At 43.2% G+C, this 22,894-nt stretch overlaps 2 protein-coding genes across 4 annotated transcripts; one reads left to right on the top strand and one right to left on the bottom strand.

Annotated features, from left to right (window-relative positions):
• Positions 1-371: 371 nt before the first annotated feature.
• Positions 372-12,971, top strand: unc13d (unc-13 homolog D (C. elegans)). 2 transcript variants are annotated; one of them, XM_084567409.1, is made up of 34 exons: positions 372-889; positions 1,734-1,760; positions 2,315-2,371; positions 2,472-2,528; positions 2,609-2,716; positions 2,819-2,878; positions 3,084-3,150; positions 4,077-4,257; positions 4,344-4,388; positions 4,479-4,550; positions 4,630-4,699; positions 4,787-4,891; positions 5,170-5,262; positions 5,357-5,457; positions 5,916-6,033; positions 6,633-6,754; positions 6,830-6,920; positions 7,012-7,068; positions 7,148-7,245; positions 7,512-7,563; positions 7,660-7,790; positions 8,603-8,720; positions 8,807-8,959; positions 9,042-9,137; positions 9,217-9,423; positions 9,521-9,595; positions 9,687-9,766; positions 9,982-10,096; positions 10,473-10,544; positions 10,678-10,761; positions 10,860-10,980; positions 11,482-11,605; positions 11,730-11,950; positions 12,833-12,971. In XM_084567409.1, exons 1-34 carry the CDS (start codon positions 830-832, stop codon positions 12,943-12,945), a joined length of 3,351 nt encoding a protein of 1,116 aa, XP_084423535.1. In that variant the 5' UTR covers positions 372-829; the 3' UTR covers positions 12,946-12,971. The 2 variants fall into 2 exon arrangements, with proteins under 2 accessions (XP_084423535.1, XP_084423534.1); XM_084567408.1 differs by having other exon boundaries at positions 4,630-4,891.
• Positions 12,972-15,313: 2,342 nt separating this feature from the next.
• On the bottom strand, positions 15,314-22,771 carry unk (unk zinc finger; the record flags this gene model as incomplete). Of its 2 annotated transcripts, XM_084567410.1 has the most annotated exons (15): positions 22,381-22,771; positions 21,683-21,892; positions 20,313-20,489; positions 20,073-20,212; positions 19,402-19,537; positions 19,177-19,294; positions 19,007-19,091; positions 18,609-18,913; positions 18,323-18,388; positions 17,791-17,974; positions 17,608-17,709; positions 17,293-17,478; positions 16,112-16,293; positions 15,729-15,989; positions 15,314-15,469 (listed from the first exon to the last, which is right to left on the bottom strand). In XM_084567410.1, exons 1-15 carry the CDS (start codon positions 22,527-22,529, stop codon positions 15,314-15,316), a joined length of 2,457 nt encoding a protein of 818 aa, XP_084423536.1. In that variant the 5' UTR covers positions 22,530-22,771. The 2 variants fall into 2 exon arrangements, with proteins under 2 accessions (XP_084423536.1, XP_084423537.1); XM_084567411.1 differs by lacking the exon at positions 15,314-15,469 and having other exon boundaries at positions 15,837-15,989; positions 16,108-16,293.
• Between the last annotated feature and the right edge of the window lie 123 nt (positions 22,772-22,894).

Below are 22,894 nucleotides of genomic sequence, written 5' to 3'. Positions count from 1 at the left end.
TACCTATTTGCTTAGTTAAATCCAGGTGGCGACTTTTTTTTTGGCCAGGCAGTGTAAGTTGTTATACACTACCTTTTGTTGTAAAAACAGCACAAGTTCTAGCTAAACCGGCTGCCTTAACTAGCTAGCTAATCTAATTCAAATTCATAATACAAAGATGTGTACACATTCAAGAAATCGTTTAAGTTTATTTTCCTCTACATATCATATTATGTATGTATGTATATTGTGTACATTACTATTACAGTGTGCTAAGTTAAACTATCTAAACAAACGAAAGCTAAAATATCTAAACAGAATCAACTTCCCACTCAAAAGTGCACATAATATTACATAAACTGTTGTTTGATCAACTTACAAGAAATAAATAATAATGTTAATTTTTCTATGCAACAAGTTTGTGGACAAGCTTATCCCTTTTTGTGTGTATACAGATATAGTATGCAAGTATTTATATGACACAACGTGGGTTCCATGTAATAACGCTGACAGTAACATAATAACAGAAGGCTTAGACAACAACAAGGACTGCAAAGCTTTAACAAAGATGCACTGAGGTTAAAAACAATGTGCACGTATTCAGGTTTGTGCGCGCACACATACAAGATAGCGAGGTCTGTTGTTCTGTTAGTCAAACACACAGGGCACTAGATGAAGAAAAAGTCAGAAGTCACAGTCCTTGACGGTACCACCTTCTACAGGAAGTGATGACTTCCGGCTGCTGTGTGATATTTCATCGCAACACATCTCACACAGTTTCCCTATCTCACGCACGCAGAGCACTCCGGCTCGCCAGACAGGCTGCTGATGATCAGATATTATCATCAATATGGCAGGTCATACCGAGCCCATCAGCACGGGGGACAATCTACTACAGGCACCTGCACAGGTAGGGTCCACAGTCCACTGGAGCGTTTTGGCAACGTTGTAATGTACTCAGTATTTGTTCAGTGCTGGCTCTCAACTAGCTACGAACCACGCGATGGGATGATAACCAAACTGATGATGACCTCAGCTATGTTAAACTTGTCTTTGAAAGGCTTGGAACTCTGGGTTGTCTTTTCATTATTTACACTCAGACTTAAACAAATGTTTTTGCTTTCTTAAGTAACATAAAAGTCCAGTTGCAACAGTGTGTCTTCATTCAGAGACTGAGTCACTGTCTCTAAATAGCTTTTTTCGAGATGCTGACTATGATTCACAATTGTTCTTGGATGTATTCTTAGATGATGTAGAATGAAGAACAGTTGTCACAGCCGTACGGTGTTGTCGTTGTGCCGTATTTTGACTGCTGTTTCCAAACGTTAAACACAGGGTATCATTTGTAACATTCATGCTATATGCAAATGCAATGGAAATGCCCGTATTTGTGTGTGTGGGTATGTAGTGGGGGCGGGTGCAGGTGTATTTACACGTTTTCAGCTTGGTTTAATTGTCATTCCATGTCAAGCGATTTTCCTGCTTTGAATATTGAGTAGGTTGTAGCTTCCAGGTCAGTTTCATTCTCAGCAATAGAGGAAGTCCCTTACACAGGCCTCATTAGATATTAAAAAAAACATGCGTGTATCTCAAGAGCAGTGAGGGGTATTTTTTGTATAGTGATCTAGCACTGAAGGCAGATCACCTCCTGTTTTTTGTTTTTTTTTATCTGTTTGGTTTGACCAGATTTAGACAAAATGTATAACTTCCCAGTATTTCAACACTTTAAAGCACATTTCTCTTTTGTCTTTCAGGATCAGAGCTTACCAAGATTCAGACAGGTAAAGCATGTCAGTTGCTGGGTGGTCGCGTTGCACTTGCAACAGATTTGTCTTCATGAACTAAACACTAAAGACTGACTAACTAAAGCCACACTAGTAGCTAAAGGTGTGTTTGCCCTCTGTTAGCAGACACTAAGGCCTCAAGCTCAGCCATTGACAAGTGAACAAACAGAGATGAAGACATTCCCCTCAAAACATGGCCTGCTGGCGTTGCTAGAGTAAAAGTCAGGGGATGACCATCAAGATACATCCTCTTGGGAGAATAAATGTCAAGATTTTATTGAGATAGTTTACTAGAGGAGTTCAGGCATAGTGGAGACACAGAGGAAAACTGAGGACCCTGAATGTCTGCACAAAATCTAATGGCAACCCATCCTAATTCAATCCGTATTTCACATTGCACGGCAATTAATGGAGGTAATGCCGGAGTAAAGAGAGAATGACAGCCCAGAAAATACAAATATGAGACTGTACATTAGTTTTAGAAACTAATCAACAGTAATGTGACGTATTCATAACTTGTAACAGTCTATTATTGATCATTCTCTTGCAAGTTTTCACCTGGGCATACACGCAAACTGGGATGGACGAGGAAACTGAAAGACAGGAGGGTAGGTGACGCTGCATGACCGCTAAAAACCTCAAATTTATCATTTAAACTTTTTCATAATCACCCAATACGAATCATGAAGTACTGCTTGTCTCTCTAAGGACCTTAAAGAAGATGAAAATCCGGAGGAGAAGGCAAGGAGACACAAGGAGATGGAGGTACCGTCATTCATTGGCCACGCCGAATATGAAATGTCATTTTCCAGCCACGTTCTCACTCCGTTTATTTCTGTTTAAAGCTGAAACCTCTGTATAAGGAGCTGCTGTACACCATAGCGCATAAGATGGGTAAACCGTCGACACCCGAGGCCTTCACAGACAGTCAGCTTCACCAGTACATAAAGGAGGTAAAGGCCAGATTGATGCATCACGCCACTCATGCAACCTTGCAACTGTGTTGGTGTATGACTGATTACAGAGATTTCTTTCCTATCCATCCTATCTACCAGGCTTTCAATATGACAGAGTCAGAGCACGACACTCTGATGGAGAGGGTTCAGAGCACAGAGGTGAGAAAAGGATGTCCGCTCATTTGTTCCAACGAATGCGCCGACAGAGACCCCTAGGTTCTATTTATAGATTTCATACGATGAATCTCAATTTTTCCACCGCCTTCCCTGTGGGGGAAATGATGCAATCTGCATTTTTGAGGCCGCACGTACGTGGCTTTATTATTATTATCCGAGTATCTAACTGTCTGACTGACTTGTACAGCCCCCAGTATACTGTCTGATGGCAACGGTGAAGGAAGCCAAAGGAATCCTGGGAAAAGACGTCAGTGGTGAGTTCCTGCTTCACCTCTGCAGACGTGGCTCTCTTCGACCATGTGGTGACTGGGGCTCATTTTATTTCACCCTTTTTGGCCGCAGCGTCTCTAAGGATGGCCGTTGCACTCACACTCGATTGGTTGGTTTCACTACAGCTCTGGGTCAGAGGGTTTTAGTCACGTTAAAGCATCAGTTTATGGATGAAATCGATATAAAGTGCTGTCAACAGAAGAAAAAAATCTCAACATCTCTGCTCTGTAAGCGGTGCACAACCTTGGTCAGCACCAGTTCTCCTTTCTATTCTATAACTCTGATTGGTTGTGGGACTAGGACATGCAGAGGTGTTTTTTTTTTTTTTATTATCCGTATCCGTTGAAATACTTCCCATAATGAAAAACGGAAACACAAAATGCCACAAAAACAGATATTCATTGCCTCCACGTGTTGAAATGCCAACTTCAAAAAGGGTTTGTCCAGTAGAGTTTCCCTTGATGATAAAAAGAGCTCAAAGCTAAAGATTATCCTGTTCGCGCTGTGGGGATTTTAGTATGCTCATTAAATTGAAGCTAGCACCACATTTAACACAGGATTTCACAGCATTTCAGCAACTGGAGACTAGAACGGTGTCACTCCATGATGACACATTGAAAAAACACTGAGCTTCCGGTGGTGCAGGATGGAAAGTGGGGACGGATACAAATTTATCTAAAATTAGCACGTAACAGTAGCTTCAAACTGATTATTCTTACAGAATATAGCAGACACTGTGCCCAGGAAGGAATTACAATGTCCATTTAAATACAATCAGCTGTAATTTGAATGTTTTTTGGGGTTTTTTAACTGAACTGTGTCCAGCAACCATTTTCCCCCCATGTCATCCCGTGGCGTTATCTCTCTTTTACTTGAGTCCACCACAAACCTTGGTCATGTTTCTGAACAGGTTTTAGCGACCCGTACTGCCTGCTGACCATACTGGAGGACGAGGAGGAGAGCCGGACGCGCCAGCACAGAGCCAAACCCTGCAAGTCCGTCGTGAAGGACGCCGCATCACATGACAAAGTCTACCAGTCCGACATAAAGAAGCAGACCCTCAACCCCATCTGGAACCAGACCTTCATACTGTGAGTTGGCAGTCTTCGTCACGTCAGCTGAATCTGACTGAACTGTGCTTTGCTTGTGACAATTTCTTTTATTTTTTATTTTTTAGAGAGTTTGGAGGTCTCGCCGGCTCCAGCTTCCACCTTGAAATGTGGTGAGAAGAACTCAGAGAACTTCACTTTGTCTTCTTTAAATTAAGTTCATTACGTTCACCTTCGCTGTGCCTTATCTGAATCTGTCACAGGGACAAGGATGAAGAGGTGTCCCTCACTCAGAAACTAGAGGAGATCAAAACCAACTTCAACAGTCTAAGAAGGTAGTAAATTCCCAATTCATTCTTGGTATGCACTATTATTTGAACGAACACATAAATGTTTCAACTTGTGCCTATTTAGGATGATCAAGGACGCCAAAAAGGAAAAAGGCACAGATGACTTCTTGGGGAATGTTATCTTAAAGCTACAGGTAGTCAATATTCATATTTTTATTACCTGCTATTATGATCTCTGTTGTCTTCCCAGTCTAATTATTGTTTATATCATCACACCACAGGATCTCCACTGTACCGAAGACAACTGGTATAATCTGGAGCCCAGAACGGAGACGTACCCCGACCGAGGCCAGTGCCACCTCAACCTCAAGTTCATCCATAAATCGGTAAAGGAATGTCTTCTGTCACCTTTTCTGTCACACTTTCCCGGCTTCGTGAAGTTATGAAGATTTCCTGCAGGGAAACGTTTGCTAAAATGAACTGAGAATGAAATATCTTGGTTAAGTGTTCACAAAAAAGAGGAAGCGGGAAATTTATGGACTCCATTAACAGTGGAGGTAACGACACACTGCTCAGGTTTGAGTAACAAATGTGTGTTGTAGGACGGTTGTAGGGATACGGGTCGGTTTGGGACACTTTTTCAGACTTGATTTGTATTCGACAGAGAGACGGGACGCTGAGCGCCGGTCGAAACGCTTACATCAACTACTGCGGGATTCTGCAGCAGTTTGTTCAGGCTTACATCTCCAAACAACAGGTAAAGCATCTTCAGTTCTTTAAAGAATCTCGTTAAACTCCCTTACTCTTTTGTCTTCACTCTTTAACCCCTCGTCTTGTTTCGTCCCACTCAGAGTTCCGCTCCGTGGAAAGGGGCGCTGTGTGGCGAGGCTCAGACTCTGCTCGAGCACTACGCCACGCAGAACGACCTCTCACCTTTTCTGCAAGACCTGGCGTGAGTTTTACGTTTCGCGGACTTGAGGCATTTTATGTGAGGGTTTATGGGGGCTGATGCGCAGGCTGACCTGTCCTGAAGTTCTGTGTGAGGCAAGCTATGGCAGCACATTGAAAAACCATAGGTTTAATGTCAGGTCAATGATTTGTCAGGTGCAGTGGTGACATGAACATATTTCTGCATTCAAATGATTTACACCAAGCAAATGCTGAAGTGAAACTTGCAAATGAGTTGTTTCAGACATTTAGCTTTACACTGTTATGGAAACCAATGCACCTTTAAATATTTTAGCATTTTAATAGTTATTTCACATGTGTCTTGCTTTAACTCTCAGGCAGTTTTATAATCTATTGTGCTTTCAGTTCTGTGTCTCAGCCCTGTCTAACCACTGGGTAACAAGTGTGGTTGCCTTGTGCCGACTTTCTCTTTACAATAAGTGTGGATGTGTCCCCTGACAGTAAGTGGGTGGCTTACAGCAAGCTGTACCAGAGTTTAGAGGTGGACTCGTCTGTTCTGCTCCAGCAGCTCACCAGTATAGAATACCACTGGCATCAGCAGGAGTTGCCTCACCAACAGGTACGAGCGCTCAAGCGGTAGGAAATACCATTTTGTTTCAGAGAATTTCCATTTCCAGCTACTTTGTACTTTCACCGTACGACATTTCAGAGGAAATTCTACCACGTTTATTTGGCATCTAGACACAGTAAACATGTGATCAGATCAAAAATAATAAAATTATAATCCATTACACACTGAGCTGTCCAACATTATTAAAAATAGTTCGGTTACGCAATTGATTCAGAAATAAAATGACGCAAGTTGATTTGGTGGCTATAAAAAGTAGTGCTGTTTACTTTTATTTCGTGCTCTTGAGTGCAACTAATAAGCAAATATTTGAGGTTTTACATCAGGTCGTTGCTATTGTGCAGTCAAAGGTTTAGAATACTTCCTCCATTGTTTCTTACTACTTCGTGCAGCACTTCTGTTTCATAAACTTGTCAAATTTTCCAAAAAGATTCTGTCACATGCTAGGAGTGTTTTTGTCTGTCGACTGCTGACCAGCCAGCTCATGCCAGATTTTCCTGGTCCCTTTATAAAAACCTTAAACACAGAAAACAGGAGCTGATATTTGAGCGCAGACGAGCGTTGAGAAAGGTGTTGCGCTCTGTTTTCAGAAACAGGAACTTGGGGACTCTCTTCATGGTTTCCTGCAGTACGGCCTGTGCCTGGTGGCCAAATACAGAGACATCTTCCCCCCGACTCCCAGTGCTACTCCAAAACTACACACGCTGCTCAGGTACACAGAGGTAGAAGTGCTCCAACAGAGCTGTTGGCTTCGATCGTGTCGCACCTGACTGTGCATGTTTTTCAGGATCTTGGTCCAGATCTGTAAGACTCGGGCCTTTCAGAAGCTGAACCCAGCTCAGTTTGAGCTTCATGATGAGGTCAGCGATGCCATACAGGTCAGTCGTCACACTCGTGAGAGCATTTCCGGCTGTGTGTGTAGAATATATCGCACATCTTTATTTACTCATAACATGGCTTTTATATCAGACAGGCACACAGGAGTGGTTTACCATCAAAAAGGGTTTACATCAGCCAATGACTAAGGTAAAGCACGTCGTGAATGGACTCCAGCTTGAAGCTTACGTGGTTTCTCCCCACTAATGTTATTTCTGCTGACGTGTAGGAGCTCTCAGAGATTGGGAGTGCCCTCTCCAGGTTGATTAGGGAGGTGCAGGAGGACATAAAACACAACAAGGATGTCTGGAATAGAGTATTTGTCAGGTGGGCAATCTAAAATTACTTTTGACCTTCCTTTCTCACTGTGACTAGCCAGTGTGACACAGTTGCAAGTAATGAGCATGAATCGCAGCTGTATTTTGTTCAAGAGGGCCATGATATTGTGCAGAACCCTAAGTCAGTGTTACTAGTAGAACTCATGTTGGTGGTTTCTGGATAAAAATAGAATAAATACATTTTTTTGACGGCTGTAAATACAATTTGTTTGAGTAGTTTTTTAAACAACGAATGTGTTTTTGTTATCCCAACAGTGCTGTCCAAGTCGATGCGTTCACTGTCGTCTATCAGAGGTTTGACGCTCTGGTAAGTGGCGAGCGAAGTCCCGCCAACTCGTAATTTGCCCGACAAAACTCACCTCAGCGCATTTCCACCGCTTCTTCTCCTCCTCCGCCTCCGCAGCTGGCCGAAGAAGTGAGGAACACGCTGGCCTTGATGGAGGGCCAGATGGAGCAGCCCCTAGCCAACAGCCTCTTCCCCATTTATCTGAGCTTGCAGGCCATCCACAAAGACAAGGCTTTCTTACAGAAAAGGTCAGGCTCAACTGAAGGTGTTTCCAATCGTTTCATTCATTACTTCCAGCGAGTTGAAAGCAATGTCCTACCTTCTATTTAGCATTTAGCTTACCGTTTTCTTTTACAAAACAATTCCACATACACCAGTCACAATATTACGACCACCAACTCACGAAGTAACACTGATGGTCTCATGACAAAGTAATGTTTTTCTGGGAAACCTGAGTCCTGGCATCTACGTGGATGTTACTTTGATATGCATCGCCACCTGATGTTCCCGTATGTTCCCCAGATTGCATGACTCATCAGACCAGGACACTTTGTTCCACTGCTCCGCGGTCCAGTTCTATCAGACAGTGGACAGGGGGTCAGCATGGACACCCTGACTGGTCTGCAGCTACGCAGCTCTATAAAAAAACAAACTGTAATGGACTGCATGTTCTTTTCTGTCCTTGGACCGCTGTTAGTCACCACACGAAGAGTTGGAGATGCTCTGACCCGGTCGTCTAGCCATCACAAAGTCCCTCAAACCCTTCCACTTGCCCATTTTTTCCTGCTTATAACATCGACCAGCGTTGCCAGATACAGCCGATGGTTTTCCAGCCCCAACAACTGTTCAAAAGAACGCACACAAAACCACCCAAAATATTAGACCGATATTTTGTTCAGCACTTTGGCCACCCAGAGTGTTTATGCTAGTGTAGCCTTCCTTCTTAAGAAGCAATGTAGTCTAATGTAGTCATAATGTTATGGCCGATCTGTGTATTCATCCATTACGTTTGGCTAAAATATTGTTTTTTGTTTAAGTTAAATGCCTGCCTTTCTTTCAGGGGATTACTCCAGCTGACTAATTTTCACGAGGGCTTCAGAGATGCCCTTCCTTACTGGCTCAACCAGGCGTTCAGCACCACTCAGGACAGGGTGGAGAGGGCTGTGCAGGTGGACCAGGTACCTCTGGACGCTTCCTGAATTTGTGTTTTGTCGTCATAACGGACGTTTCATCCTGAAAAGGTTAAACTCTTTTCTCCTCTCAGCTCCAGCCTCTGCAGTCTGGCGCCGTGCCCATAAAACACAGCTCCTCAGCAGTAGACTTGGTTGCGTGCATCCAGCCCATCTGCCAGCTGTGGGAGCAGCTGTCCTGGCCTGACCCTGAGGAGGCCTTCATGCTCATGGTCAAACTCACGGAGGTACTGTGTGCTGCTGTCTTAATCCAGAGTAGCTCAGATTAAACTGGAGGTTGTTCTACCTTTGCTTCCTGTGTGTTTTCAGGATGTGTGTAAGATCGTGGTGAACTACTGTCAGTCCCTTAAGGACAGGGTAAGGGTGCTGTCTGAGAACTCTGACCACGGCAGCGCCATCAACATGGTAAGCACACGCAAGCACACGAAAACGAGAAATCCCTCCGACGCTACATGATACACAAGAGTCTGTCCTCCCTCTGCAGCTGTGTGTGGTAGTGAACGACCTGGAGCACTTGAGGTCAGTGCTGACCCGGCTTCCTACGCAGCTGAACTGGACGGGGCTTCGAGATCGGACCCAGAACGTGATCGGGGAAAGCCAGTTCCGCAACACGCTGCACTCACAGCTTCAGCAAGCCCAAAGCATCCTCAGCCGAGAAATCCGATCCGCTTTAGACACTCTTGGGAAGAAGGTAGCAAAGAAGAAAAGCTATTGCATTTGAAAAGCCCTATACATAATGCAGTATGTACGCTCTGTGAACCTTTTTTATTTGTGAAATGTCTCACCAGCTGAACACAGACATTGAGACTCACGTTAGAAACATGTCAACCAGGCGCAGGATTCCCTCCAAGTCCACAGAGGATGTAAGTGATCATCAGACCCAACGAAAAGTTTTTATCAACAATACAGAAGCGTTTTATGTTTGCTTGATATCAAACATCTTCTCTGTTTTAGGCTGCAGACCCTCTCATGCGCTACCTAGAGCGGGAGCTGCAGTATATGAATGAGAACCTGGTCCAGGAGAACTTCAACAGGTACACGGCATAGACTGTATATAAATATGGATGACGCGCCCCCACTTCCTTGCAATGGCCAAACTGACGCTGTTTTTCCGGGGATATGGGCAGCGCCATCTTGTGACTTTGGACGAGAGTGGAGAAACTTGGAGCCACGATATCGATGGCTCACTCGCATTTTTGTTTAATTAATACTAAGCTCTGCTCTTTTTTTTTTTCTCCCCTATGTGCAGCCTCTTGACTCCTTTGTGGAATAACTCAGTGAAAATCCTCTACCAGGTGGCTACTCAGCATCCAATGCAAGAGGGGCTCATGGTGTTCTGCCAGAGACTTCTGTATACACTGCAGGTCGGTCCACAGCCCTGTAGTTGGCTTGACTTCCAGGGCAGAACAGTGTTGTCTTATCAAGAACACATTAAACATATCTGGTGATCACAATGCTGTAAGAATACCAATTAAAACCCATTTCATTCTGATTGTAATATGGAATACTTTTACACCAAGTACTGGCACCAAAAGTCCAAATAGAGACGTGCAATACATGAGTAGACTTTGAGGATGCATCAGTCTCATTAGGCTGGCAAATGTTTGGTGATCGCCAGTCTAAAATTAAGACTTTTAAAAAGTGACTGAAGCATTTTAATCAGTGCTAAGTGTTTACACACTTGCAGAGGAACAGCCCCAGTTTCATGGCACACTGTATTTCCTGTTCTGCTCATTTCAGTGCCTAGAGCAGTGTTTCCACGGCGAGGGAAACGGACTTCCTCTGAAAACGCTCCACTCTGACGACTACAAGGTGAGAAATTGCGGACGACAGCAGTCGGAGGCGTCTGTGTCTCTTTCATGCAAGACTGAAAATGAGAATGAAAGCAGAATGAACGCACTTCATTCATGATTCATTCTCTGACTCCTCTCCTGTCTGCCCCTAGGCTCTTAAAGCTCATCTCACTCACAACTCCCTGAGCAGCCAACAGCTCGTGGAGAAGTTCCTTGAGAGGAAAATGTGGGAGCAGGTTTGTTCGCAAGAAACGCTTCTTTGACTTTTGCAAAAACTCACACTAGTTCACGCTTTGTTCAGACTGTCTGTCCTTCTCTACCGTCTGCATGACAGAAAGTGAACAGTGGAGAGAAGTACGGCGCAGTCACCCTCCTCGCATCTTACAAAAGATCAGACCAAAGACTCCGAGTCGAGGTGCTGAATGCAGTCAACCTCTTACCAATGGACTATAATGGTAAGACCATGCTAACGATAAAAAGTCATGTCCTTTCAGTAGACGCAGTTGCTCCTTGTCCTAAAAACAAGCTGAAACGAGGCCGCTTCTTCGCTTCTAAAAGGAGACTTGGGGTTTAAACAGGAACATCCTTGGGTGTTGTCCACCTGGAACTCTCATGGCTATGTTAACGACCACATACTTACCTGTAATTGGAGGAATCTGTATTTATTCGGTAAATATTTTAGAGACAGATGTTAAGACTGTGTTTGTTGATGGCATATTATATCCCACTCTACCACCTCTACATAGATGCCTTCCATTACTCCTCTTTCAAACCATCTTTCTCTCGTTACCAACATGGTCGTTACCATGGCCTCGTTCTTCCAGATGAATATCACATGAAATATATAGTAAAACTGGATCAAAATAGCTGTCCACTGTAAGAGACGGAACTACAGAAGAGCCACGGCGCTGCATCACCTTTACTTGTGCGACCTAACGCTTGAATCCTCTTTCCAGGTTCCAGCGACCCGTTTGTGCAGCTCTGTCTGGAGCCTAACCACGTCTTTCCCGAGATCGAGCCTCGCTGCACTCAAATCAAACGCTGTGAACTCAATCCCCTCTTTGAAGAGTCTTTTGATTTGTAAGTTGTTGCCCTTTTATTTGCCATTATACTCAGTTCCCACACTAATAAACGAGCGCGTGCTGCTGCTGCTGTTTGTTTTCCAGAAGTGTTTGACCTCCTTTGTTTCCCCTCCATATTGCAGTATGGTTTCCCTGGAGCAGTGCCAGGCTCAGGCGGCTTGCCTGGTCATCACGGTCCTGGATCATGACAATTTGAGGCCAGATGACTTTGAAGGCGAGGCCTTCCTGGCCCTCAAGGACATACCGGGGGTTCCTGGAGAAAGGAAAGGAGACGAACTCAGCCTACAGCCAGATGTCATACCTGCTCAGATACGGCTGTCTCTGATGCATCCTAAACCTAATGGTAGGATATGTCAGAGGCTTTGGACCAGTGACGTATAGAGTATAGATTTTTAAATTAGGCCATGGCCAGATACATTTGTTATAGGACCTTGGGACAAAAAGGTTCTGCATTGTGTCTGATATTCCCATATTAACATTCTTTCTAGGGTTCGTACTAATTGACTCACTGTTCCCTAAGGAGCTTTTTTAGGATCTTTAAGCTTGTTGCTTTGGTGTTGTGGCCCGTAATTATTTTGTTGGACAAAGTAAAGCGAGACAAATATTTCCCTCGAGGTCTGCAGTTCTTTCAGGTGACCAAAAACTCAAATGAATAACACCGCTAATAGGTTTTTGCGACATTTTTTAAAGTCATCTTGAAATCAAATTCTATGTTTAAGTGCTTTTATTTGTCTTGCACTGCATGTCTCCTGTACATCAATATCTGGTCCAACTATAACAAAAAATATTCAGCGGGTATCTTTAATAACGTTTTAGAATTGGTCATTTCAAGTTGGTGACTCATCCTGCACTCATGGGCGTTGGCTCCAGACACAATGTCATGGCACTGCTCTTCTTCGGTTTCATCCCTGTCCAGTTTGTTGGTTATAAAATCTGCGTCTGTGTTGGTTGAGGCGGCTATTCTCCGTGTTTAGGTAGTAGCTAGCTAGCTAGCTTGCATGGTTCCAAAAACTCTGGCCATTTGAGCTGACCAATCAGAGCAGACTGGGCTTTTAGGGAGGGGGCAGCCACCGTAGCTATGCTTTTACAAGACACATGTAAATATGGGATAACAAATAGTGGTTCTAAAGATGTAGCCGAGTGCTAATACTTTTCTACACTCTAATTACTATATGTATATTCATGTTAATACATCAATTCTGTATCTTTGTGTACGTTTTCCCAGACGACAGCATCCTGAAGTTACTGGAGTCCAGGAAAGGAGAGCGGGAGGCGCAGGCTTTTGTGAAGAAGCGAAGACAGAGAGAGAAACAGTCCCAGGAGGCCCTCCAGCCGTAACGAAACACACAGAAACAAGTTCTTCCTCCAAAAATATACAATTTGTTTTAATGATCTGTACCAAAAACAAAGAAAAAATCCACTCAGAAGGAAACACTGGTGTTGCATGAGTTGTGTGTGGACAGTATGCCGAGAATGGGTTCACCAAAGACCATCACAGTGATCATGACCACTTCCACACCTGTGTTTAAACCTCACACAGCTTCACATATCTGTATGCTTCCTGATGCTTTGTCTAATCAGTGCAAGAGATAAGTACGGCATCACTTAACCATGTGTGTATACATATATATGTATTTATATATATATTAGACTACATTTGACACACCGTCAATGTCAAAGATTACTACAAATGTAAAAATTTTGGCAGAGAAACCTGTCGCACATTGATTTTAAACATTGCAAAAAGAGCCGGTTTTGACAAAAATATGAATGTTTGAGCAAACATGAAAAACGATTTAAAAAAAAAATTTCAAAGACTACACAAGTTGACTTAGTACATTTGCCTCAACTGTTTTGACATGCCTTCCTCTTCCAGTTTTACGTAGAAGAATATTTGAGCAAACCTGAGTGTTTTAAACAGAGGCCATCTGTTGTACATTTAAACAAATATAACTAATTATTTTTTTTTTTAAATATTTCTGTTACTACTGAACAGTAATTAACCATTGTACATTTCCTTTACTAAAAGAAAACTATGGAAAAAAATTGAAACAACAAATTCATTATTATCTAGATAAGTGCTACCAGAAGACTGGTGTGATGGCGTCCTGTCGGCTGTAGCAACATAGGATCATTGTCTGGATGGAACAACGTATGCCCTTTAAGTGTTTTCAGTCAGACCTGTAGATTTTGTTAAGATGGCTCAACACCATCAAAAATAAAACCTCAAATGCTCACCTGCCTGTTAGTCATCCATCTAGACAGTTTTGAGATCGTTGCTGACAAGTCTTATCAGAGCTTTTGTACATGTATTTTTTTTTTAAAAATCACCTCTGCTATGCCACTGAAAACCAACGTTACAGAGAAAGAAGATTTAAAAACGTGGGATAACATAATTGCATAAGAGTGTACAACCTTTCATAAGTGATTATGTAGCTGTGTTGAGAATCAAATTCTCAATAATACTGTGTGAAATAGTAGCCTGGAAGCCAGACTAACTGGGTCAATGAGTGGAGAAAAAAAAATATATGGACTTTTATATTCTATAATGACTTTTGCACGTGTGAAAAACGCATTCAAGCACGGGAAAAATTTGTAAAAAAAAAAAAAGCATTCCCAGTCCCCTTAAACTATCCATGGAAAACTGTTTTATGGTTTCACGAGACTAAGATTGAGTTTTCTTGCCCGGAATTGTTGTGCTGTAAAAACAGCATCCCAATTTGGAGCTAGCTTTCTTCGATTGGGGCTTTAGTGAAAAGTGAAAAGCTCCTAAGTACTAACCGTCTGATCTCTGCTAGAAAACTGAAAATGAAAAAATGCTCTCTGAGCATGACAGCGATCCAAACCACACAAGCAAATGAAGAAATAAAATGGCTTCAGCAATAAGAGATGTAAGTTTTAGAATGGCGGAGCTCAGCCGTAAAAACTCTAGACAATCTGTGGCCTCATAATTAGACAGATCAGAAACATTTTGTCAGAGACTTGAGACTTCCCAGCAAGTGTCAAGCTGCTGTGGTAAAATCCTTGAAGGACCTTTCAGCTAAGTATTAGGTCATTGGTGTACACACTTGTGCAATTACGTTATTCTACTTTTTTTTTTAAATATTTTCTTCTCTGGTTTTCAATGTGATTGTATGCAATTTTAAAACAAAGGTACGAATGTCCTGATACGATCTATCTTTGAGTTTTTTTTTTAAATTACAAAAAGTTTTTATACCCACTCTACTTATTCTAAATTTCTGGAAAGATGTTTTTCTCCCAAAAATCCAAATGCTATTGACCTTGACCTGTGAAACTGTCCAAACGGATGCATAACACTCTACAGACTATCTGTGTGATTGTTCCATAGTTGCGTTAGAAAATTACAGCAGGTCTTTAAGTTATTTTCACAACACAAGAGCAGAGGTAAAGAACAGTGTTGCTGGTCAGAAGCAATACAAAGCTAAATGTACTGGTGTATGGTGTAACACTGGAAACATTATTCATCCTAAAATGTTACTGACTCCACATTAAGAGCTTTCTCTTGGTGACTAGCGCTCACTAAACATCTTTAAAAGTACCCAACCAGATCAGAGCTCGTGTTGTTACCATGATACAAAGTGACCTCTGTTTACATTTGAATGGCGGTCTGGATCAAAAAGGCTGGCATCTGTGGAATCAGGACTAACTGGTCTGGAATCTGCGGTGGTCCGACTGAGTTGTGAGGTCAAGAGAGCTGCTGCTCCAGGGTCTGTTCGGGACAGAGCGGACACTCTGTAGAGGACGAGCAGCTCTCACACTGTAGTCCATGGCCGCAGGGCAGGGACACTGAACCCTGCTCTCCACATGTCACGCAGCACTGTCTCTGTTTCTTGTACACCACCTTGGAAAACACAAGAGTGAAACGTTTAGGTCTCTTCAGCTGGAGAGTGATGAGTTGGAACTATTTACAGAGCAACTAAGACTAACAAGTATAGTCACTGTAATAGAGTTTTGCATACAAAAAAAATTGATCGACACATAACGGCTTCCTGGCAGTACCATGCTAGCGTGGACCCTAGTGTGCTGCATGGTCCACAGTTCAGTACAAACCACGTTGGGGCTGTGAGGGTCTAGGCTAAGCTCTGAGTGGGAGGCGTTACCTGTTCCACAGCGTGTAAGCAGGTACAGAGCTGAGCCTGTAAACTGAGAACCGACTCCAACGGCAGTCTGTGCAGTAGCTGGAGTTGGTGCAGTGCAAGATGGGGATTGTCTCCGCTCCTTAAGCTCTCCAGCGCCTCCTGCAGGAGAGAAGCCTGCCTCTGCGCCTCCTCTTCAGCCTGCTTGGCTCTCTCTGCCTCCATGGTTAACCGTGCCGCGTGAGCACGAGACTCCTCGGCATCAGCTTTAAGCGCAGCCCACGACTAAAAGAGAAAGACGGCGGAGTATGATGTGATATTTATTCCAAACCGCATAAATATGCCAGTCATTATACTAACAGTCATTTCACAGACATGCACGCACACATGCCCCACTACCTACCTACCTGAGCTGTGTGTCTCCAGCTGTGACCCCACTGCTTCAGCGTCCTATGAGCTTCCTCGAGCTCCTGTTTGAGCCTCGTCGTCTCAGCACAGGGGCCTGAAGGCAACAGGGTGGGGGGTGTGCCAGGGGAACCCTGGCCCGATGGGAAGTGCTCCCAAATATTAGAGCTCATTCCATTCAGACCTACAGAGAAAAGTAAAAAAATATATGTTGAATCATTTTAACTCACACTGGTAATTCAGATTGATTTGTCTGGCTAGAGAAAGTGTTTACAGAAGAGGGAGCAAAATCTCAAATAAAAAACACACTGAAAACAAAGGTTTACTTACTTTTGCAGCTCACACATATGTGCAAATGATTAATTTTCATGAATAAATAAATGTACAATTAGAATATTTCTGTTTCATTTGTTTAAACGTGTTCTTTTTGTATAATTTCAGTTCTGTTAAATCCACCGTTTTGAGTCATTTTTATGCAGAAATTAGTAAAATTCAGAGTGGTGCAAATACTTTTAAGCGGCAGTGTTGTTTGTGTTTTGATACGGCAGTAGTGGTTACAATATTCTACAACACCACAAATTATGTAGGTGCTTATTTGCATACAGAGCACAAAACTCAGATAGGACAGGAAGTGCTGGTCGGGGACGCATGTGGAGACGCATGTTAATGTCAAGTGTGAACGAACGTACTTAAAGCCGGACATTTGCGTTCAGACTGCGCATGTTGGATGTCAGTGCAAGGTCATGAAAAGGCCTGAAAGAAATCCACCCCCAACTCTGCAGGCGACCAACAAGTAGCTGACAACAGCAGTTTGTTTTATTGTTGATTTGAACAGCCCACTTTCACATCTTACACCCACTCTGAACTCTCCAAACAACCATCAAAACTTCCTGCAACTGCCTCACCCCCTGGAGATCAACAGCAGCTGCTCTGTAGAATCTACACAGCGACAGAAATGATCCTCAATGAACTGTTGTATTAAGATAAGATAAATGGTTTAATTTCAACCCAACCATAAGCGACACCTTGACATTACAGGGACACGAGTCCTAAATATGTTCACGTCTTACTAAATTTGAATGTGTGTGCTGGAGGCTTCATTCTGTAAGAAACATTCCTTGTGAAGGGGAGCGCTTGACTCGTTCATAACACCATTTACTATTATAAATTAAATTTAACCAACCTAATGAGCTGTGAGATGGTCCCAAGAAGGCGCTCTCTGATTGACTGGGTTGTGACAAATGAGTAGAGAAGAATGGTGAAGTGTGTGGCCTGACTGGGGGAGACGGTGAAGGGGAGCTAAAAGGAGCAGAGCTGCTAAAGGATCCTGGGATGTTGACTGGGGCAGAACTCTGGAGCTGGCTACCTCCTAGAAAAAGACAAAGAAAAAAATGTTTAAGCTGATTTGCTTTTTGTGTGTGTGCATGAGCATACTACTATACGTTGTGCGCATGTTCATATGTAGATTATAGTTCAGTGTGTTGATGCTTTGACTTACCCAGCATAACTCCCACGCTGGGCAGAGCAGAGCTGCTCTCTAAGCTTCTCTCCAACGCAGATACACCAAAATCATTCAAGTCAAGATCATCCAGGGCTGACTCTGTGACACATATCGTATTAGAATTAGAAATTTCAACTTTTATAACCACTGCTTTAAACGTGGATTGATTTTTTTACTTACCTACAACTGACTCCACAGTCTCACTTGTGGGGTAAAAGGGCAGGGCGTTAGCGTTCATGCCTGAAGAGATGCTAGATCCTGGAGGTCCAAGAGGGGCGGGGCTGGGTGGTGTTGCGGCCAGACTGGAAGGGATGCTGGAGGACAGGCTCAAAGGGCTGCCAACTGGCAGAAACACCAACAAGTCCTGAAGGAGAAGGGAAAGGTTTTCGGCAACTTTATTTTTGTGTCCTTGCATCAAAATCTCACAACCGACAAGAAAACCAAAACGTAACATAACCCTGAGAACGTGATCAGTTCTTTGAAGTCTCCTGTTGTTGTGCACATGTATACATCAACAAATCAGAAAGTTGCGAAAGTTTCAGTCACCATTGTTGAAAGTGAAGCAGGAAATGCTTCAAAAATTAACCCAACTGGCTAAAAAGACACAGCACTGACTAGTATTTGGGTGGTGTTTTTACAGAGCGAGCAAGATCTGCGAGCCAGCGCACAAGTTTACTTTAAATGAGCCGTAAGAAAGATGTAGTGATTGTACCTGTTTAATTTGTGATGATGCCATCTCTCTGCTCCGATGCTCAAGAGCAAAACTCCTTTGCTTGGCCTGAAACCACAAACAATATAAAAAAAATAAAATTGTGACCCAAATACATGCAGGACAAACATAGTGTAGTAAAGTGTAATATCAGTTATGTCCTCCAACACATTTGGAAAGGGAGGGGTACTCTCTTGGCCGCATTGTTGGCACTATAACTTGTACACACTGGATCTTTAATTCAATAGTAACTCATGATGTCCACGTTTCATTTATCTGTCCTTCCTACCTGATCTTCTCGCTCAAATCCAGGTGCTCTGCCGTACCCTCCTTCTCCGGCCCAAGGAGACAGAGGTTCGGCTCCTCCGCTCATGTCCTCACACAGAGACAAAACGCTACCTAGTAATCCCTGCTCTGCTACACATGACCCTGCAGAGGGTGAGAAAGGATCTGGCACAGAACACATCCCAGGACCCATGTTGTGACCGCTGGGACTAGAAGAAGAAGCTTCCTGGACAGGTAGAGGATCGGGAGGTCTCGGGGGAGGAGGGGAGCTGGGGTTGGGGAATGATGGTTCTTCAGAAACAAAGGGCTCTGGAGGAGGTTTAAAAACAGCAAAATAAAATTACAAACAGAATCATTGGAGGGTTGTTAAGACGCAATGAAGGTTTTGGTGCTGGGACTTACTTTCAATATGAGCAAAGGCACAGAAGGGCCCTCTGGGACAACTACCGCATTGTTGCATATCATTGCACTTGGTGGATTTGTAGATCTGTGAAAAAATAAACACATTAATATTGATTTTCAGTCATTAAGAGTGAAAATTAATGAGTGAAAGTTTCCTGCGATAGACAAACCTCTGGGTGGAACTGTTGTTCTGTTCTTGTGTGGCAATACTGACAACCCTCTGCTCCCTCACATTTACTAGGATCTCCCCACTCTTCGCTTTGTTTCACTGCTGGACATGGCAACGCTCTGTGGTGGCAACAACAAACAACAATGTTCTCAAATATATCCCCCAGTTGAGGGAAAATAATACACTGATCTGTAAATCTCTTCTTTAGGATACAGTCATAGAGCACCTGTATTTGTGCTTGTGCGGGCTGCGCCTCCGGTCTTTACTATTATGGTAGTACGGACAGGCATAACCTTGACGACACAGGCGAGGAGGTTTCTTACAGAGCTCTGTCTTGTAGTGGGACAGCACATAGTTGTTATCTGAGGAGGTGCAGAGGCAAAACAGAGACATTGTGTCAGGCAGATTTTGACGGCTTTCAAAGGACATATGGGGAATTATCAGACTGCAGAATGATTGGAGACGCTCAAAGACAACTTTGAAAATGTAAAGCCAAGTTCAGACCAACTTTAGTCCTGCACCGAAACCATAAGGAACATTTCCACTGGATAAACTTTGTAATAACCCTTGGAGATCAACAGCAGCTGGCCTGAATCTGTTGCTGCAGAGTCACATTGATGTGTGTCTGCTGTTCATACAGCTTAATTGTTGCTGTATAGCCTACTTCGCTACCGCCACCTACTGGACTAGACTGGAGTAAGTTGTTAAATGTTTACACAAAAAAGAAGAGTAAAAAGAGTAGTTGCTTTTCTCTACATCAGTGGAATAATCTGGCTAATCTTCACCTGTGTCTGTAGCCCGGTGTAAACACAGACAACCAGGGGGTCTGAAGGAACCTTTCAGGTCCTTGAATGCGATTCCTGGGGATATTCCTTGAATGTTGTAGCACAGACTTACCTTGCCAGCGTGGTTCCTCACTCAGGATCTTCTCTATCAGTGCTGTACTGGCTGCCTGTCCCGACTGTCCGTCTCCCCCTCCTCCTCCTCCTCCCTCTGTGGCCCCCATGCCTCCTTGAGTCTCCATCACCTGCACTTCTCTGCAAAACACACACGGCGTTAACAAATGCCGCCCACAGTCACACACAGAAACAAATGTAAAATTGGTTTGCTCGCACGTTTAAGTTTCATTTTGTGCACCTGATATCATAAACCGGGCTGCGCAGGTCATGCGATCCGTGGGCAAAGGCACAGTGGGAGCCGTTTTTGCTGCAGTGGCCTTTTGCATCTGTTTCATGGATACAAGATCCAGTCTTATAGTAGCGGAGGTGGTATCTACGCTCTGTGTCGCCTGCTGTTCGATGTAGGAATGGACATCTGGGAAAAAAATCACATAAAAACAAGCATTTTAAAACAATCTGTATATAACCAACACTTGGGATTTTATTACTGATTAACTGTTTTGCCAACAAAATGCAAAAAAAGTACTCTGACTCCAAAAACCCAAAGTATGCCACTTTAAAACAATCGTATTAAAAAAATAAAAGAGTGTGACGCTGGAACCAGAAAATGTTGTGAAAGTATTGCAGGGAAAGTGTCTCATACATAAAATTGGTCCAAAATGAGTTCTTCTCGCTTATTTCTTTTTATTTAAAATGCAGCTGTATTTGCTACTCCAATAAGGATATAAGTAAAATAACATATACCTATACAATAATATATAACCTAGCTTCAGAGGTACAACTGCTGGAGATATGAGGCTCAAAACAACTATGTGAAAAGCACTGGCACTGCTCTATGATGCTAGTAATATACAACAATTTGCAACAGAAAACATCACAAAGCTGAGTGTTTAGTGGCTAAACTATCACTTCACTTTAGATATAACTGCAGCTTTGTGTGCATTCTGTCCTTTTGACATAACAAGCAGTAATTTGAAGGTTCATTTGTGCAAAAAAGTACGGTTTCACATCTGGGTAACGGTGACAACTAAACATGCTGACATGAACAAAGCAACAGGAACATTCTGCATACCGCAAAATAGTTCATTAGCATGCTTCAAAGTCAGCTTTCACCCGACAGCCTTTATACTTGCATTCTCTTTATGCGTAAATGTTAAACAGGGCTGTTGTGAAGGCGACAATGGCTCAGCACATCTCAGGGGAAGAGAGATCCACCAAGAGAGTGATTGCGCGCTAAGGCTCACAGTGAGGATCATACATATGAAAAAGATCCTTTGTCATGCTATGACCAACAAATTCTGTCTGACCAATTCAAGAGCACAGAGATGAAGTTCTGGATATGAACAAAAAATTATACGCAGACTGGCTGCAAGAAACCACAACAAACTGTTTACATTTTAAATTTTAAACACAAGGCTCCCACTGCATTAAGCGAAACTCAGTAGAGAGGTTTCAGTATTGAGAGAGGTGAGTTTTGCAAATTCACTACAAAATCAAAAACAACACACACCCTTTCCACAGGTCCTTCATTTTCAGAGGCCTTGGTAAATAATGCAAACATGACCCGCGGGAGACTTGTACAAAACCGAAGCATCGCTTGACACTCACTCGTCTCCTTCGGGGCAGGTGCCTGATCCCTCATCATATTTGGTACAGTAAACATCTGGGCTGTAGTTGAAGGTGCCGTCCCGTCTGCGGATGGGCCTGCGGCGCCGCTGGTTCAGGAAGTGCCAGTGGAAACAGGAGAAGGGTCTGTGTTGCGTACATTTATGTTGTACAAAAAGGGGACACTGCTCCGTTCTGAACTCCTTCAGGTATCTGGGAGAGATGGAACCAAAAGGAGAAATTGAAATATATGTAGACAGGGTTACAGTCAGCTACAGCCTATGATATTAACAAGAGCATATTTATATTTACTGAAAGTACTTTCTTTCTTTGCCTTTCTTAGTGATTTTCCTGGGATCACTTATCTGTTGCTTTTATTTCTCTATAAGTGTTGCTATATAAAGGTTAGCTAGCATAAAGTTTATGCACCAGTTATACACATATGCACAGAACTTAATTGCAGCTGAACAACAGATCTCCTAAGAAATGGCTACAGTTACTGAGTATAGTAGGCCTCTTTATCGATACCTGCTCCGGTTAATAAACACATTAACACTGAATAGACTTGCTTCAGTCATCTTAAACAATGTTAAGTTTGTCATGCAACCATTTAAAAAAAATGCAGCTGTTGTTTGGAGTACACAACCACACGTGAGGCTGTGTACACTTTAGCTTGCTTATCCAGCTAACTAGCTACGTACGTGTAATGTTGAGGTTTCTCGGGCTGTACGTTCAACACGGTTGCGGGAGATGTCGAGCCCCCTGCGGGCGAGGACGAAGAGGACGAGGAGATAGCCCCGGTAGCCGTCGCTGCCGAGGACGACGGGGACTGTGCGTGCGTTTTAGACATTTTACACGTCTAAAGCCGTACAAGGAAAAGATTGTTTTTAGCTTACTAGCTAGCTATTCTCGTTAGCTTCGAAATCCGCATTCTACGACGATGTGAGCTTGCGCAAGGCAAGAGGAAGTAGTAGCGAGGAGGCAACGCGGAACTATGGGACATGAAGTTCAACTAAAACTACACTAATTACAATTCAAACCGTAAAATCATCATGAAATTACATCATACATTTCGATAGGGCCACGTATAGTAGTTGTGTAAAAATGGAAACATAGGAAAATAAGGAACAACTGAGTTTACGTTTATGTTTTTTTTGTCTGCTGGATCTCATTGGCTGTTCCGTACGTCACCTTGACGACGAGCCAATGAGCGCG

The sequence above is a fragment of the Chelon labrosus genome (assembly GCF_963514085.1).
Source record: "Chelon labrosus genome assembly, chromosome: 19".
In the NCBI taxonomy this organism is placed as follows: domain Eukaryota; kingdom Metazoa; phylum Chordata; class Actinopteri; order Mugiliformes; family Mugilidae; genus Chelon; species Chelon labrosus.
The sequence above is the reverse complement of the archived record's forward strand: the minus strand, read 5'-3'. Positions and strand labels throughout refer to the sequence as shown.